Source organism: Octopus bimaculoides, chromosome 10 (genome assembly GCF_046866305.1).
Source record: "Octopus bimaculoides isolate indiv1 chromosome 10, ASM4686630v1, whole genome shotgun sequence".
In the NCBI taxonomy this organism is placed as follows: Eukaryota; Metazoa; Mollusca; class Cephalopoda; order Octopoda; family Octopodidae; genus Octopus; species Octopus bimaculoides.
The window spans coordinates 90,161,668-90,181,936 of record NC_142937.1 but is presented as its reverse complement, the minus strand read 5'-3'; the positions used below and the strand labels follow the sequence as shown (position 1 = coordinate 90,181,936).

The 20,269-nt window shown below is 35.3% G+C and overlaps 1 protein-coding gene across 1 annotated transcript; it reads left to right on the top strand.

Moving 5' to 3' along the window:
* The first annotated feature begins 6,074 nt into the window (after positions 1-6,074).
* Positions 6,075-15,521, top strand: LOC106869396 (procathepsin L). Its single transcript, XM_014915118.3, has 7 exons — positions 6,075-6,398; positions 8,727-8,832; positions 9,509-9,652; positions 11,067-11,190; positions 12,464-12,561; positions 13,538-13,803; positions 15,356-15,521. Exons 1-7 carry the CDS (start codon positions 6,262-6,264, stop codon positions 15,453-15,455), a joined length of 975 nt encoding a protein of 324 aa, XP_014770604.2. The 5' UTR covers positions 6,075-6,261; the 3' UTR covers positions 15,456-15,521.
* The last annotated feature ends 4,748 nt before the right edge of the window (positions 15,522-20,269 follow it).

The window sequence follows — 20,269 nt, the reverse complement described above, 5'->3', positions numbered from 1 at the left end:
GTATGTATGTATGTGTGTGTGTGTGTGTATATATATATATATATGTATATATATATATATATATATATATATATATATATATATATATATATATATATATATATATATAATATAATATACACATACATACATATGTACGCATACGCACATATATATGTACGTGATCACACATGAATTTAAAATTAACTCCCCCATCATCCTCACTTCCCACTCTCCAACTCCAGCTCTTTATCCAACTCCGTCCTCACCTCGGGCTCAACACCACCCTATATTCTGTCATGTCGTGACCCTTTTTGCAGCCAAACTAAGAGGCGTAACTCCAATAAACTAAAAAGCATTTTCCTGTTATTACCTAAAATGGTTGACGTTGCCATTTATATATATATGCATGTTGAATGCATGTGTGGGCCATGTGGATAAACTTACACTCGGGGATATACGTGCCACAATGCAATACATGTATGTATGTTTTATTACTGTTTATGCGAGTGCGTGTATATGTATTGCATGTCTATATGTGGCTGCGTGCAAATATTGACCCATGAATCAGGAACTAAAAACTCATGAAATATTTTACAAATTTTTGCTTTCATCTGATCGCCTGTATCTGGAGAATGAGAAACAGTTTGCTATGTTCTTTTTTTGAAAACCAAACCATTTATAGGTTTCTGTGCAAATTAGTTTTTACGTAGCCCAGTGCAGCTATGATAATAGGAACATATTAAATTCTGTAACCTGAATATATAAAAGTTGAAGGTTTCTCATCGGTTCTCCGTTTATGCTCTCCTTTTCTTAAGTTTTGAAGAGACATCCACATCCACTGGCCAGTTAATTTCTACACCGATGCATGACTTTTACTCCCTGTCCCATATAACCTTATCCGGCCTGTTGTGTATAAATCAAGATACTGTTTTTGTTAGTATGTTCCACCAGTACTATTCTAGTATTCTTTTCTACTCTAGGCACAAGGCCTGAAATTTTGAGAGAGGGTAGGGCAATCGATTAGATCGACTCCAGTGTCCAACTGGTACTTAATTTATCGACCTGGAAAGGATGAAAAGCAAAGTCGACCTTGGTGGAATTTGAACTCAGAACGTAATGGCAGACGAAATACCGCTAAGCATTTCGTCCGGCATGCTAACATTTCTGCCAGCTCGCCGGCTTATGGGAAAGTAGTATTATGTAAACATTTTTTAGTAGCTGCTGATGATATGAGTGATATCTTTCAGCTGGTGTGTATATATGTGTACATGTATACACACACACACACACACACACACACACACACACACACACACACACACACACACACACACACACATTCATGAGTCGTCTCAGAGTGGCACCGTGATACTTTTAAATGGCAGATATGCTCCTTTCTTTCACTCTTTTATTTACACTTGCTGCTGCTACTACTGTTATTGTTGTTTGTCCACTGTGAGATATAGACAGGCGAAATCAAAGCTGCTGGTGTTCCTTCTGAATAAACGCAAGTTTTCAGCAGCAGGAAAAACATCCTTGAAAGACTAATTCTCAATAAGCGCTGACCTTGAGTTAAACAATGACATCACATCCGAGGAAGGAACCACTTTGTATCACTCTGTACTGTAACACTCTATACCACTACTTACAGCTCGATAGACTGCACCACCTTGCAGGACCTACTTACAGTTGGATAGATTGTTCCACCTTGTAGAACCTACATACACCTAGATGGACGCCGACACTCCGTAGTTCAAAATTTAGTACGCAAAATTAATCTAAGCAACCCACCAACAGAAGAGTGAGATAGCTACATCTTAGTCGAATCAGAATACCCCAAAATTCCTAATAGATATAAAGAAGTTCCAGAAAAAAAATGTAATATCGAGGACATTTAACACATTTTCTTTGTCTTGAACACTTTTATGCATGTTTCGAGTAAAACACTTCATATACAAATCGCACACTATGAATAAGATGATAATAAGAATCCTCAGCATTACCATCATCATTATCAACGTCGTCGTCGTCGTCGTTTTAAAATCTACTTTTCTATACCTGTATGGGTCGAACGCGCTTATGCAATGGGGCTGAAATGATCTAGTACGTCAAAAACGGTAATTTCATCGGATGTGAATGTTTCAAGCATCGTAGGTTACGGCTTAAAATAAAAATAATAGTACCCCATCTTTTCAGTTTTGAAAAAGGAAATGTTTTAAAAAATTTCAAAGGAAAATCAAAAGTGCAACGGAAAAAGTGGAGCCGAAATCCATGCTCGTTTGAAGGAATTACGGTTTTGGGTGACAAGATAATTTCAAACTTCCTCCTATAAGAATGCTGTGTGTGTGTGTGTGTGTGTGTGTGTGTGTGTGTGTGTGTGTGTGTGTGTGTGTGTGTGTGTGTGTGTGTGTGTGTGTGTGTGTGTGTGTGTGTGTGTGTGTGTAAACCGTTTAAGAGTATATAAGTCAAATAAAAATGCACTCGTATACCTGTCAGTAGAGTAAGTATATAATACTGTACACTGCGATTTATGTATATATATATTTGCTTATTTTTTGGTAGTTTTTGACTTATTTAGTCCCTCGAAGCGTGAGGCATCACTACACAGTTAATGCCCTTTATATAAATGATTTATATATATTTATGAAAAAAATGATGAATTTTTTTCATTATTTTTTTCATTATGAGGTTTTTTCACGCTGACTACTTGATAAATTCTTATAAAGAATTTATCCTATATTATATTATATATATATATAACAAATAATAAATGAGTATATGCATATATACGTACAGGTATGTGCATACCTACGTCTACCTGTATATATAGGTGCATATCTGGGTACAGGACATTGCAAACAAAACGCACCCGCGCGCGTGTGTGTATACATACATATATATATATATATCTATATATATATATATATATATATATATATATATAGGCAGGCTTCTTCCCATTTTTCTCCAATCATATTCATAAGGATTTGGACAACCCAGTGTTGCAACAGAAGGTGCCTGTCAGTTAGACACTGAAGCGAAACCTCTTGGTTATGAAGTGAACTTCTTAAACATACAGCCTTGATAAAGTAATCTTTTATCGCAACTTGGTAGCAGCGTCATGTTAACTTACAATATGCATATATTGTGAAATAATATATGTAGCCGACAGCTTCCAACTTTTTAAGTTAGGATTCGAAATCGAATCCACAGTTTCAAACAAGTCTTCAGCCAACTGTTCCCGCTTTTTGTGCTAAGCAGACATCTTGGACCTTTTCCAGTTATACATCGGTCAAGACTGACTAGAAAAGAAAAGTCCTTTGTTTTCGGCTTGACTTAATTTAGTTATGAAGAATATAAATACGAGGGTCCGATTAGCTTTCTTCTTCCTTGTGTCGACCCCGTTTTTTGTTTTTGCTTTTTTTTTATTTTGGTCAAAGAGCAATTCTTTCACTATGCTGATTAATGCGCGAGAGTAGATTTATCACCCTTTCTATCTACCAACATATCATTTATTCTTTGGTTGTAACACACAAAGATGAAGTTGCCTTTTGTATGTTTAGCCGACCCTGATGAACATTTGATACATAGAAACACGTTTTTATTGATGTTTTAAGTATATAATTTTTATGCTAAATCTAAATATGAAATTTGATTTTCTCCTACCAAGCTTACTTTTCTTATAATGCTGTATTTATCTTTCTCTCACCTAACATAATCTTCAAATAAGAACATAATGACTAATATATTAATATTAGTCAATTTAAGTATAATTAAAGATTTTAATATTAATATACATGCTCTATTCGTTCTTATATCCAGGAGGCAGTTAACAGTTTAGATTTGTTCAGATATAAGCCTTGAGTCTACGAGCCTTGATTCGTATGAATGACACAGCTCGAAGTCAGTTTGCATGCAAATCCCACGATATTGTCAGATGGTGTCCGTTGCTTCTTCTTGATTTTACCTCAGCGTTGTGTTCATGTAACTGCTCTGTAGGGTTGCGTAACTATCTGAATTATCTATTTTATTCTGGCTATACAGAAGATAATCTAACAATTTTATACCATTAGCAAAAAAACATGTTATAAAAGGGTTGATCAGGAGAAGAGTTGAACTCCTCATTTGCTGTGTGACATATGTAAGTCTACTAATGGGATGACTACGTCATTCATGTCACCTGCCACTTGATATTTCATGCATTAAGAGAGGTTATTTCTGTCTTTTGAATACAAATGGGATCACTTCAAAAACAAAGATCTTAATTAGATATTCTAATCTGCCTTCTGCAGTGAGACCCAGTTCAACAAGCTGCTCAACTTCTAGTACCAAATCCCTCTGATCACATTAATTTACTGCTGAGGAATCACAAATACAAACATGACATTTCTAATCCAGCTTCCCAGGCTACTTGTTTCTCGAATCAGCCACATTTCCTGTCACAAGAAAATCTGAATGACCAAGTTCTTAATTTGAATTTATCTAAAACGATAGACTGATCTTTTAAGTTCAAAATAGAAGAGTCAAACTACGACACTAAAGTTTGTTCTTTCTACAGATACCATAATGAAGAATTCAATGAATGATTCTCTTCTGAAGATGAATATATATTGTGTGTACTAATAATTCAGATGTGGGCCTCTTGGTCATTAACATAACGTTGATAAGTGGTTACTGTTCTTTAATTCCTTAGAGTTAGTTTCAAAGAGGTCCTTCATAATGAAAATAGATTCTCTTCTGTATCTATATCGTATACTGCAGATCTCACAAAGAGCTCGTGACAAAATGATGCTACTTGTGGAAAAGAGTCAATATCAGAAATATAAATAGAATATCTGTTGAGATCTAAAGTCCATTGTAATTTTGTTTGGGTTGCATCTTGGTTACCCCAAGTACAATTGTTTTTCATTTTATGTAAATAAAACAAAAAAAAACTCTACGTTCAGAATAATTGGCCAAAACTTATCTCACCTGTTTCAGGCAAAAAGAAGAATATTTTGGAAGATTCAGTTGCATATCAAGCTTGAATTTAAGAAAAATTTTGTAAAGGTGATGAATAAAGCGCAAACTAGGTTCAAATAATTGCAAAATAAGTTTCCCTGGGTGAGTGATGCCATGATGAAAAAGGAGTTTTTGTTGGCCCTCATATAAGAAAATTAAGATTCTTGGGATTTGAAAGCTACATGAATTATGTTGAGGATACTGCACGACAAGTTTCAAAAACATCTATGTTAACTTTGGGGGTAAATGACAAAATGAAAACTATCCTGTAACAGTAGATGAGCATCTTCGTAAATCTTACCTAACGATGCGATATATATTATTAAAGATTCATTTCTTGAACTCTCACTAGAACTTTTTTCCGGAAAATCTGGGGATGATAAACGATGAACATGTTGATCGTATTCATCAGAATATTCCTACTATAGAAAAGTGTTACCTAGGCACCTAGAGTCCCAGTATGCTTGCTGACAGAATTCTCAAGAAAGACAAGCCTTATATTACGCACGGCAGAAACTAAACTAAACTACTTTTTTAATCATAGTTATGTCTTTTCTATTATATTTTAATAAATATATTACTATGTCGGTCTTTAAGAAGGTAATTGCTTACCACACAAAAATCTAACCTGAATGAGAAATGCAAAATTGTGTGAATTCAGGGCAAAAGAAATTCCTTCAAAATACTACAAGAATCAGATATTTTATTCTTGAGACCTAAATTTATTTATCGATTTATTCATTTATCTATAGATTTATTTATTGGTCCCCAGCGTTATCAGCTGTAATTCATTCGCTTTTTTATCATTCTTCTCTCAGCCCATTTTGTAATAATCTCCATTTCCTGATAACTGAAACACTCTTAACTCGCTTATTGTTTTCTAAATCTCTTGCATGGCTTTATGAATTAACTGCTCTTTTGGCGGTGTTTGTTTTCCACTTGTAAAGTAATAGATTTCCTCATTTAAGAATGGGATGGGCTCTCTCGTTCTGTTAGTCTGTCCTTCTTTTTACTACTCTCTATAATTTTATACCTCTTTCCATACATTATTTTCTCATAATCATTTCTTTAAAAACAATTACAGCTTATTCATACATTGGTGTTCCGCGACGAAAAGCAGTTGCGATTTTTCAAACTTCTTCCGATTGTATTAATATACGTGTACACACACACACACACACACACACACACACACACACACACACACACACACACACAATCAGAAAGAATATTTCACTATATTTGTATACTTTGTATGTTTCCATATCACTATTCAATATGATGTTGCCTTTACTTACATTTATAACTGGTTTTACTATCGTTTCGGCAAAGTTGATTCCGAACGATGAAAATTGGGAGCTGTACAAATCCACTTTCAGAAAGGAATACAGAAACGCAGAAACAGAAAATTTCAGGTAAAATTATTTATAGATGTGTTCATATATGGGGTGAGTGCGTGTGTGTATGAGGTGGGTGCGCACACGTGTGTGTTTGTGTAAATGCATAGATATGTTATATAACATACATACATTGTATGTATGTGTACTAATGCATAGATATATTTATATACAACATACATACATTTATGTGTGCACAAATCTATGTGTGTTTGTGTGTGTGTATGTGTGTGTGCTCGCATTCGTACGCGTATGTGTGTATGTATCTGTATGTGAGCGTGTTATAAATGTATGCTAATAACATAAAATCAGCAGACCCTCGGACGGTACTCAGGTTTCATATCTATCGCAATCTGAATAAACTGCGTTATGGATTAGGGATCAAATCACCTCCTTGGTTATAAGTGTCTACCTCTCTAAATATCACAGATAATTCATACTTTACTTAGTCCACACCTGTTAGTTTTATTTTACCATTGTCTAGTATGTTATAGTATTACACTTCGTTTTCACGTTAATGACGAGAATTAACTCCAGAAATATGAAATCTTATGTTTTATATCTGTGTGTGTGCGTAAGGGTGTATGCGTGTGTGTGTGTCTGTGTGTCTGTGAGTGTATGTGTGTGTGCGTGTGTGTGTATGTATATGCATATATATATTATATACCTGTGTATGCATGTGCATACATACATGCATACATATATATATATATACATATATATATGCATATATATATATATATATATACACACACATACATACATACATATCTGTGTGTGTGTGTGTGTGTGTGTGTGTGTGTGCTGTATTGAAAATACGATTACTAAGTTAATTCATGGGCCTCTTTTATATTTTCACATGAGGCCTTTGCATTTCGCTTGGAACAATAATATTCTTTAAAACATCCTCAAAGTTTGTAGACCTTCACAGCCTTACCATCAAAATACGAATTTTTTTTTTGGGGGGGGGGCGCTTGTATGTGATAGGCAAATGAAATTTCTGCGCCCATTTGCTAAGACTCCATCACCGGAATTTCAAATTTTGTTAGATTTATACATTATAGTTTCAGTATTATAAATGGAGGAAGAATTCATGTTTGGCTAATTTACAGTACTGATTTCAAATTCTTTCGCTATGTGCCAGCAGAAGTTAACGTTAAATCGTTCCCTAATCTTAACTCTCAGCCATTGGAAGAAGTTTCTGGTTATCACTGTTCACTGCGACTGATGACTGATGTTCGACAGCACAACACGTGGTTATTAAAGCATATGGTGGAGAATGTGCTGCTTTAATAAGCATATTGCAACAATATGTTCACCGTGATTTTGTTATTAATATCATTTGTTTCATCACAGTTATAATACAATTCTTTTCTTCTACAGAAATCTAGTTTTATACAGTGGTGCAATTGTGGAATGTTTTTCCTTTTCTCCATAAGGCTCTTGAATTAAATTCATTACAGTCTTATTTCTCCTTCATACCCTCTTCATATACACATATTCTAAATCTTAACTTGTTACCCATAACTCCGTGATCTTATGTATATATATTCCAGTTAATATCTATTTACTTCCAAATATTAGCGCTTTTAGCGCCTCACGTATTCCTCCATTTCCTTAATCATATAACAATTTTAGTGTGACTTAGTTTAGCAATACCACTTCCCTTTCAACACACACACACACACACACACACACACATACACGACGGGCTTCTTTCAGTTTCCGACTACCAAATCTACTCACAAGGCTTTGATCAGCCCGAAGCCATAGTAGAAGACACTTGCCCAAGGTGCCACTCTGTAGAACTGAAGCCGGAACCATGTGGTTAGGAAGCAGGCTTCTTACCATACAGCCATGCTTGCGCCTGTGTATAAGTAACTTTTCAATATGGTCTCTGTGCTATCTCTGAGGAAACGAACTGGGATGTTTTATGAACTTCGTGCTATGTGTGATTCGTTGTAGATCAAGTGGGCTCTCAGTCACATTTGGCACAAAGATAGAGTTGAATGTAATACTTATAACCTAGTGTTGTTTCTTTATGTTGACCAAATGTTGTGCATGTTATTTCCTAATTTGTTCGTTGTTTTACTATCTTTGCTATGTATTATATGTACTTCCTGAATATTGTAGAAGTTTGGTATTTTCGTTTTCTGTGGGTGCTGTTTGGGCTGATTAATCATAAAAATGTTCTTTGGTGTTGTTCATAAGAGAGATGGTGGATTTGCCTGATTTACCTGGTTTGCCTAGTGAATACAATGCGTTGTGTAATGTTGTGTAGTGTAGGAATATGTGGTTAATCTATTGATACAAAACTATGTAATATTGATGTTTTATTTGTTTTAGACGTGCTATATGGAAAGAGAATGGCAATTATATCAATCAACACAATTTAGAAGCTGACATGGGTATTCACACCTTTTGGATGGATATGAACGAATATGCAGATCTGGTGAGATGTTGTGTTTTACATTCCTCGTTGAGAGAGATGGGGGAGGGAGAGAGAGATGGGAGTTATAAACATGAGATGAGAAACTGAAACAGAGAGGTAGAGACAGAGTGAAAGAGACAGAGCGAGAGTGAGAGAAAGATAGAATAACAGACAGTAACATAAAGTACCAATCAAATACTTGGATCAATGTAATCGATTAACCCCTTCTCCAAAATTATTGACCTTTAGCCTAAATTTGAAACAAATATCAAATATTGATTTGAATTATACACACAAACAGGTGAGAGTGTGAATATCGGTACAAGAGTAAACGAAAAAGTGGTTTTCGAATGATGGTACTTGCCATACTTGTTCTGAGCAGGATTACAAATACTGCGATGCCACTCAGACACAAGAGCTATAGCAAACATCAATTTCAGCATGCAATTTTCATTATTTTGCAGATAATCAAATACGTCACTTGTCTTAAGATATGCTTTATAGTATGTCATATAATTCTGCTCGAACAGTAATTGCACAAGCTAGCCCAATCCCATTTCATTTTTCATGGGTCGACATTTTGGGCTTTCGCGCAGGCACTCTTACACATTAACAAACGACTTTATAAGATATATTTTAAATTGCTCTTCTACATTTTAATGTGTTCATCTTCTTGTTTCTTTTCTTTCATCTACAGAGTAACAGAGAGTTTGTAGAAATGATGAACAGCTTTCTTCCGCAGAACAGTAGTACCGAGACATTTATCAGCGACAAGCTTGTATACTTGCCTCGTATGGTAGACTGGAGACAACATGGATACGTAACAGGAGTGAAGAACCAGGTTAGAAAGTGTATTTGAACAATAGATGGCTATGCTAGCTATCTTCACTACTATTGTCACACAGTTATCTAGTAACCCTTTATAACCCCACCTAAGAAGAGGAGTAGATGTAAATTGTGTGTGTGTGTGTGTGTGTGTGTGTGTGTGTGTGCGTGTGTGCGTGCGTGCGTGCGTGCGTGCGTGTGTATTGTATTGTGCATCTCAGCTCTAAGGCATTGTATCACTCAGACAACACCTGCTGTACAGTAAAGAAAGAAATGAGTATATTACATGTATACTCAAAAGTGAGAGTAACATCCTCAGAATAGGGGAAGAACTGAGCAGATACTTTGAGAGTGCAACTGTCTTGTGTGATCAAAAGGAGGTTGGACTGTCCTCCCTAAACAGAAGCTTCGAGAAGACGTCATATCAGCAAAAAGCAATTCATGGATAATATCTCATAAGCTACAGGATAACATCAGCATCAACAGGAAGAGTAGCTTCTCCTGGACCTGTGAAAGATACATTACATCCCACTTAGGATATGCCTTCACTGTCCAGGAACAGAAGATAGTTACTAAATACTTGGTAAACAAGAGAGACAAAGATACCACCAGTCCCCCATGTTGTGATAGACAATGTCGGATATGCTATATCAGTGTCAAAGATATCGCTCACATCAACAGCAGCAGCTTCAAAATAAGATACCACGTACCCATGAGACATGACAACGATACAAAAACTTTTTACAATGTTATCTGCAAGGACTGTCACAACCAACAGGTATTCACACCTTTAAAAACAAGGAATGCTGGTGGAACACTCCAATAAAAACAGCAATTCGGTACTATTGTAATGGATCTGATAGTGATCTGTGGGACAGAGAACAAAAGTCATACACTGTTGCAGACGCCAGCTGTCCAGCAGATGTAAATGTACAATCACAAGTTCAGGAAAATGAGAATATTTATGGTGAATTAATGAGAGACCTACAGTTCTTTTACTCTGGATATAAATTCTCATTTGTACCAATCATCATAAGTGCATTAGGCTTTGTATCTACAGATTTACACACAAAAAAAAGAAAGAAATACTAGGCTTTTCAAAGAAATAGTACAAGAAATTGACGCGCTTTCTCCAGATCCAATCTATTAACGTCATAGTAAAAATTTACAAGACATTCCGAAGATTCTCCATCTGAGACTCTTTAGATGAATAGATGCACGTACTTGGTTATATGCATCGACAGTTCAACCAACATTCCACTCAACCACATATCTACAAACAACGGGAATTCTCTTAACTCAAAAAGTCGTGTCGCTTTGTTAGCGAGCGGTTTAAACACTCTTAACAAGAACTTAAATAAAACTCAAAGAAAAATCGTATATTCACATACTTATTTGCATCGTGATATTTGTGCATTGACTATTTTCAGGGACTGTGTGGTTCGTGCTGGGCATTTTCTTCTACCGGTTCACTTGAAGGACAGATCTTCAGAAAATATGGCAAACTGATTTCATTGTCGGAACAAAATCTTATAGACTGCTCTTCAGCATTCGGTAAATAAATTTATATTAACTTTCTATACACTGTATGAAATTGTTTATGAAATTGTTCTACTGTAACAGTTAACGCCTCTCACTTGCAATATATGCTTCGTATTCTAATGTTAAAATGTAATTATATTTTTCCAAAAGAAAAACCTGTTATTAAATCAGAAGAATAAGGTAAAAATATTACGTCACCAAAGAACCTAACTTCGGTGTCTCGGGTGCGCTATTAATAAGAGTTTTGCTACAATGCACAGACGAAAGACAAAACTGACCTTGGCCAATATTGAACATAAAGAAATGAAACTTAATACTGCAAAATATTTTATCCGGCACACCACTATCATAAGACTGCTAAAACTACTTACTTATGTCCAAAGCGATGAATTGGCAAGATTTTTAGAACTTTGCAAACGAAATGCCTTGCAGTGCATTCTGAGTTCAAATCCCACCGGGGTCAACTTTAAATTTCGCCCTTTCGGGGCCAATAAAAATAAAGTACTAGTTAAGATTATTAGACCAACAAATATGAATTAGAGCGTTGTGGTATTTGTTCCAGCTCTTGATGTTCTATGCGCATGCGTTAAGTAATAGGTGATATAAAAAAAAACTTTGTTCAATTAAAACAACACACTTTTCACTATCCAGTCACTACCAAAACAAACTCCATCTCCACCACCATCAGCCTCTATCTCTCCCTTCTCTCTCTCTCTCTACCTTTCTTTAACTTCACCTTCAGAATATCTCCCCTCTGCTAAAATTACATTTTTAACTCTCCTCTACCTCCAACTAACTTTTTTAATCACGTAATAAACATTTCGTTCCCCCTACATCACGTCATGGACGCTTCTCTCTCCCTCTTTCTGTCTCACTCTTCGCCTCTTTTTCTCTCTCCTTTTTCTTTCTCCTCAAAGTGTTACAATTACATTCCCTCTACCTCACGTCACGGACGCATGTCTTTCCTTCTATTTCTCTCTCTTTTTCTTTAATCACGTGAAAGAGTTACTGACAGTCTAAGTAACGCAATGACAAGCAAAAGTATTATAAGGTGTTTCCTTCTTTTCTTTTTTTGTTCTTACATGATTAGTTTGGAACAATGACTTCCGAATCCCACACCTATTTTATATAACCCCGCAATGTGTGTGTGTGTGTGTGTGTGTGCGTGTGTGTGTATGTGTGTGTGTACGTGTGTGTGTGTGTGTGTGTGTGTGTGTGTGTGTGTACGAGCGCGTGTGTAAACTTTAGAATCAATATATAGAAAATTGCCTGTTAAACATTTCAGGAAACAATGGTTGCAACGGAGGACTTATGGACCATGCATTCAGCTATATCCGAATATTTGGTATAGAATCAGAAATATCCTACCCATACCGCGCAGAGGTGAGTTGATATATACCCATGTCCGTTATTCTTCTATCTATCCGGAAATATTAAATATAGCAGGCACAAGTATATCCATGCAGTTAAGTAGTTACACACACAGGTATATATGACATGTATGTAATATATACACACTCAATTTCTACATATTTGTTTATAGTATACTGTGTTTAGGTCCAACACTTATTATACTATTTGTTGCTATAATATACTATTTATAGGTAAACTATTCAATATTTTGGAAAATATGCTGTAGTTTAACCACATGAGTTGCACTTTCTAACATATTCTTTGAGTTCCAGGGACAAAAGTTTATTTCTTTATATATTTATATCAATTTATGATATTTTTTCATTTCAAATGGTAAGAGGATGTAATATCTTTCAATAAATATTTTAATAACTATTGATAAAATAATTCACGATAAAAATTTACAGTTTTATTTTGATTAAAATATCAGCGACTTCAGAGCAAAACGTCTCTACAGTTCGCCTGCATTTAGCATCTCTGACTAGCATTCGCTCCTACTCCGTTTGTTGTTTTAGTTTCTCTCTACCAGAGTGACTGACGTGAAACACATTGCGTTTTATTATATGTAAGATTGTTCATATCAAGCACATTGAAATGCAATGACGCCATATAAACTCGATTAAGTGAGTACTTTGCGATTCTACAGCGATACAACATGCTTTCGCCACACAGTATCCTTCCAGCACTCAATGACGAATATTTACTTTACTATCATTATTGAATCCATTCGCTTCTTATACATGTTACTATTTGTCCATTGATGACAGCATAGACTCTTTAGAATGTGGGGGGTGCGTGTGTGCGCGCGCGTATTTGTGTGTGTGTTTGCTCTATAATTGTTGCTGACATAGAGAATTTTTTGATATTTAAAAAACAACTTTTGCTTACTCGTTTTACCAGTTTAATCTAACTTCTATATCGCTACTTTTTTTATATATATATATAGCAACAGAGGTGTTGGTATAACAGGAGCAAAGTAGTCGCTTTTGACATTAATTATGTTGATGTGTTAAAGACAGAGCACGCACTACAAATAGCAGTGGCCAACGTGGGTCCGGTCTCTGCTGCCATCGATGCAAGTCCTTCTACATTCCAATTCTACAGTCATGGCGTTTACGTAAGTAATGATTGTAACCACAAATTGAACCATGGGATCTTGGTAGTTGGATACGGAACAGAAAATGGACAGGACTACTGGTTGGTGAAAAACAGGTAAATCACAACCTGTTTCTCTATTTTACCTCTCCCCATCTCCATTTGAGTGTCTGTATCCATATGTATCCACACAGACACATATGCGGTAGACTAGTAAAATTGTTAGAGACAATGTTTTATATATATATTTACTATTCAAAATGGCTGGCCTTTGCTTTCACCATAGCAATTAATCTTTTATCGGCTGAAGTTTGAATAATGGACAAATTAATAATGGGAAAATGTATATGCCGTACTGGTAGATCAGTTGACTGAAATATTTAGACAATAAAAACAATGCAGGTTGAAGTAGATCTGGTCTTTATGTAAGATATATAGCCCAGTGCAGTATTACTTCTGACATCCTACTGACCTTTATAAAAAATTTTGTTAGAAAGAAAATAGCGAAGTATATACTCACGTGTGAAGTTTTAAGAGATAAATAACACAATATGTATAAATCATACAGTTGAATGTGAGATACACTTTAAGGAATTTGAGACAAAAATATGTGCAATCAATTGAAATTCCATTCGTAATATAAAGAAAATCATTAGCACTAATGATAATTGTAATGAAGAAAGGCAAGCAAAACACATACGAAAAAGAATTGATTAAAGTTTAATGGAGATGTAGTGAGAAGTGATTCTAAGGAGAAAATTTCCTTCTATGGTACATAAACCAGATCTCATATCTTCTACTCCTCTTGGGAGCATACAAATTACTGGATATGCGAGATGCTGTTGCTGTAGAAGACTCTAACCTTTATAGTTCCCTGGCATAGCATGTACAATTATTTTCCAATCAACCCTGAACACTATCACAGTACCTTCCTAACAACCTTACACAGCGTCAACGGAGACGCACAAACATAACCCTTGTCAGAGTTCTATAACATTATATTTGTACATTGTATGACCAGTCAGAAATCTTTATTATTACAGTAACCTGTTACTATGATCCACCAGAAACGTATAATATTTCTATAACTTCATAAGACCAGCCAGAATTCTGTATCACCACACTGACATGTGTGGAGGCACATACCTAATGGTTAGAGCAGCGGACGCGCGGTCAGGGGGTCGCGGGTTCGAATCTCCGACTGGGCAATGTGTGTTTATAAGTGAAACATCTAAGCTTCACGCGGTTCCGGTAGAAGGTAATGGCGAACTTCTGCTGACTCTTTCGCCACAGCTTTCTCTCACTCTTTCCTCCTGCATGTAGCAGCTCACCTGCGACGGACCAGCGTCCCGTCCAGATGGGAACCTATAAGCCAATGAAACCGGGAAACTGGCCCTTATGAGCCAGGCATGGCTCGAAAAGGAACAAACATCAACAACACTGACACGTTACTATGACCCGTCAGATCACTATAACCACTATACCCTATAATGACACGTTAGTATGACCAGTTAGAATTCTAAGCCGTTATTATGATTTGCTACTATGGCTTGTCAGAATTCTATGTCATAACTAGGACACTGTTAATTTATTACATTGATAAGAAAATGTTAATATAAGTAAAAAATGTATGATTTATTATTGATATGTTGTTTTCTTTTCGTTTCAGTTGGGGTGAAAGTTGGGGTGATGGTGGTTATATCAAAATGGCCAGGAACCGTAATAACATGTGCAGTATTGCGTCCCTTGCTAGTTACCCTTTAGTTTGAATCATCACACTCTTTGTTTCTAATTTTTTTTTATCGATTTTGAATGATTAAACCATTTTACATCTATTTTCCGTCGTTGTTGTTTTGTTAACCAGATAAATTGATACATGTAGAGTTATGTGCCTTGCCTAAGAGCAAAACCATACATTGGCTGTACTAGTAAATTTTTTTGATGTTTGAAATGGTCAATAAGAAAAGAATTCTAATGAGAAGACATTATATATGTATGAAGGCGCGTGGCTTAGTGGTAGGGCATTCGGCTCTCGATTGTAAGGTCGTAAGTTCAATTCCGGTGACGCGTTGTGTCCTTGAGCAAGACACTTTATTTCACGTTGCTCCAGTCCACTCAGCTGGCAAAAATGAGTAGTACCTGTATTTCAAAGGGCCAGCCTTGTCACACTCTGTACTACGCTGAATTTCCCTGAGAACTACGTTAAGGGTACACGCGTCAGTGGAGTACACGTTAATTTCACGAGCAAGCTGTTCCGTTGATCGTATCAGCTGGAACCCTCGTCGTCGTAACCAACGGAGTGCTCTTTTATATATATATATATATATATATATATATATATATATATATATATATACTAAATGCAATTAACTGTCATCAGCTCAATAGTAACGCATTTGTTTATAAAATATAGACAACAATAGATGTCAAGGAAAAGAATGAGAAGGTTTAGAGTGCAGTGTTTTTATAGTTTTGTCGGATAAACATACTAAGTTTTGTAAGAACTTTATCAACGTACAGTTGCAGAATATTATTATAAATGATGTCTTCAATTTGTTACTATTTTTAAGATTGATTACTTCTTTACGTGAAGCGAAAATTGACAGATAAAGACTCAAGTAAAAAATATAATTATATAGCTCTCGGAGATATTCTTTCTTGATATTTCACCTTCAATTCTATCTATGTTGTCTTTGACATTATCATAAAACGGAAATGCTTCAGCAAAATATACAATTTCATCTAACCATTTTCAAAATAACCATGGAATTTCCTCGATACTGCAACTCTGTATTAAAATAGCAAACAGACTTCCACCATGATACATTTACTTCTTCATTAAAAAATTTTTTTTTTAGTTTCAATTCAATATGATTTCATATTAAGTGCTTTGTCAGACAAATATACTAAAGAGATATTTAAAATTTGCAACGCAGTAATTTGTCTGGAATATTCGACTTTGGTCCATATCTAAATAGCTAAAATAGCTTGCATGGTTTTTATTATGAAATTGCTATTAAGGAACAAAACTGGTTTATGTCATTTCATAAATTATATGACTGAATTTCATTTACTGCTAAATTCCGTCAGATACATAAATTTTGTATACCTCGTTAATTTCTTCACGATTTTCAATGTCTAGTCTCAATGCACTAAGCTTGAAAGATGCTTCGGAAATTATTACGATTAAACAGAATTACCTCCCGTGCCTCCGAAATAATTTCCCTTACATCAGAACCATCTCATTCTAGTTTGGATAATGAACGGGGTGACAGTATTACCAGGAATTATTCGGTTATGGACGTGGCAGTGGGACAGTGAAGAGTCGTTTATTTTATGTTTCTATCGGCTTTCACTTAACGCATGCGCATTAGCACAATCGATTGTCGTCTGCTCAAACAGACAAATATGGCCAACAATTGACGTAAAGGAGAAAGAGTGGCAAGGTTTTAAGTACGGGGTCTTTAGGGGAGTTTTTTCATCAAATAAATGTACAAAGTTCTGTAAAAACTTTAGCTACATACAGTTAGAGAATATTATAAATGATATTTTCAATGTCGTTCTCGTTTAAAGATAGTTTACTTCATTACATAACGCGAAAAATGATAGATAAAATTTACAAAGTAAAACACGTCAGAATATAGCAAATAGAGACCTTATTTCTTCGGATTCCAACATCAGTTTTATCTATGTTGTTTTTTATGCAATCTCAAATCTCAAATGGTTAAAAAAATATATAGAATTTCATCTTACAATTTTCAAAATATCCGTGGAAATTCCACTCTATTCCTACTATTTAATAAAATAGGAAAGTGCAAAATAAAATATTTCCAGAAAACATTTTTGTTTTTTAATATTTTTAGTTTCAACACACCACGATCTCATTTCAAGTGAATTGTCAGACAAATACAAATACACTGAAAAAATATTAAGAGTTTTTAACGTATAATAAACTAAAATTGCTTACCTGGTTTTTACTTCGAAAAAGCATTTTTAGGAAACAAAACTGTTTTGTCAGTTCATACATTATATGTATGTTAACAACACTGAGTATCATGTATAGATAAACTCTGTCTGAAGCATTCATTTCATATGCCTCGTTAACCTCTTTAAGAAGATTTTCTCTGCCTCGTAACCTCAATGCACTTCACTTGAAATATGCTGTAAAACATCGGAAAATGTTAAGATTGACCCGAGTTACCTCCCGTGCGTAGGATTTTTTCCCCTTAGATGAGAACCCGTTTCGTTCTGATTTAGATTGAACGTACTCCCTATCATCATTTCTTCCTCATATCTTCCGTAACAAATCTCCTTATGAACCAAAAATAGAGCTTGTAAAATGTTGTACGAAATGCTAGAAATAGCAATCAAATCTCCCTTAACATTACATCATTTATTTTAGGATTTTCTCCAAAGTACACTATGCCTGAAAACAAAGGTGATTGTCATGGATGGATTGCCTTCGATATTGGATCTCATCGCTCGATCAGGGCTGACTTCAGGCTAAACAATTGCTTTTCTTGATATTCCTTTGCCGTGGAAAATGTTAAGATTGACCCGAGTTACCTCCCGTGCGTAGGGTTTATTCCCCTTAGATGAGAACCCGTTTCGGTCTGATTTAAATTGAACGTACTCCCTATTACCATTCCCCTCTTATCTTTTTTCATCTGTTTTGTAATGACCAGCATCCTGAAAGCTAACATCACCATTTCTTCCTCATATCTTCTTTAACAAACTTCCTCATGAGCCAAAAACAGAGCCTGTATAGTGAAGTTAGCTCTCAGGATGCTGGTCATCACATCTTTGATTTATATCACGTTACCAATGGTATTGCTTACAATGCTCATTTCAACTAATATCTACCCTGCCCTGCCCAGCCACTCTCTTAGTGTATTTATGTAATGTGAATGTATCCATTATATTTCTCTTCTACTCCTGGAAATCTTCCTATTCAACGTTCATGTCTCCTACCATACAATAAGATGATGCTTTTTAAACATACTCCTTAACAGTTTTCCTTTTTCATTGAGAAAGAAACTCTTTGCTGTTGTTGTCTAGCCCCCAGATTAACCCTGAATAAACAGTCTTATGATCAGGATATGGTGTATCTTGGATCACATCATGAGATTTAAAAAAATTTTTTTTTTAAGACTTATAATTTGTTCTGATTGGAGAGATATGTGGTTGTTTTCCTTGTAATGCAGTCATTTAAATAGGGGCTCTCAGTATTGCCAGAGATGCCATTCGTTCCTTACACTAGATATTATGCTTTCAATATAACAGCCTGCAGTACAACTTGGATCACTCATCTGGTGGAAACTATTGACTTAGTCTGGTGAACCCTCCCAGCATACCATTGGTGCTTCCACTTACAAATACATCTGTGCAACTATCATCTTCATAAGTCCCTTAGTCAGTCAGTTCACTATATATTACATTGCATTTCTTGAACCAACCTCACCTGCCTGAACCACCAAGAAAGTCTCTATATGGTCACGCAATCTGCTAGAAATAGCAGCCAAATGTGATATAAAAATACACCCTATTCTCTTAAAAAAGAAAGGATACATTGACAAGATTTGCAAAAAAAAAAAAATGGTATAGCCATGACTGGAACATCTTTGATCATGATGGCTACCTTGGACTAAGCAACAATAACCAGCATCACTTCTTTAAGAAATCCTACAAAAGCTAAATGTGTCTGGCTTCAATTCCTCTAGCTAAATAATAAAACAACTGAGCTGACAGCATAAATTGGAAAAGCAAAAGTAACTACTTCACTTATCTCCCTGAAAACTCTTTGGGAAAGGCATGTGCTTCACAGCTTCACACAGCTTTTTTTTTTTTTCGACTACAGCAAATTTTAGACAACCTTTATCAATTGTTCTCTTTCAATTTTTGTGTTTTGAGAATTTGGAGTAGGCAAAGTGTTGGTTCTTGTGTAATCTTTGAAGGCGGTGGTGGTGGTGGTGGTGGCGACGGTTGTGGCGGTGGCGGCAGCGGTGGTGGTGATGAAAAATATGTATGATTAGACAAGAATTTAATTCAAATTCTTTGAATAATTTGCTTTGCATAAAATTTCTGATAAAATTCTTGGAAAACTGCCAATGAAACTTCACATTGCTCAAGAAACTTACTATGATAATCTTATGTATGAACCTTTTGTAAAGTTATATTCTAAACACTAGTTTAATAGCAACACTAGTTATTTTATTAAAACTCCCCAAATTTTTGATTAGTTTCAAGATTAATTGAAAGACATAAGTGGTATATACCATTAGAAAATTGGTCTTAAAAGAGTAAAATGGTTCTGTTTAGTTAACTGTAATTAAGAACCAGAAGATAATGTTGTTTAGAACTGTAAGTAGTTGAGGCTCTGTGTAAATAATGATCATTTTATTAGGTTGTAGTGCTGAGTTCAAAACCTAGCACCGGGATAATTTGGAAAAAGGGAACCAACAGCTAGCTTGATACACAGGAAAATACATATCAAAGAAATACTTCATAGTAAAATTTAGATGAAAATCTTTCTGTGAACATTTAGAAATAATTACTGAAGAAATTTGTTTTATATTCATTGCAA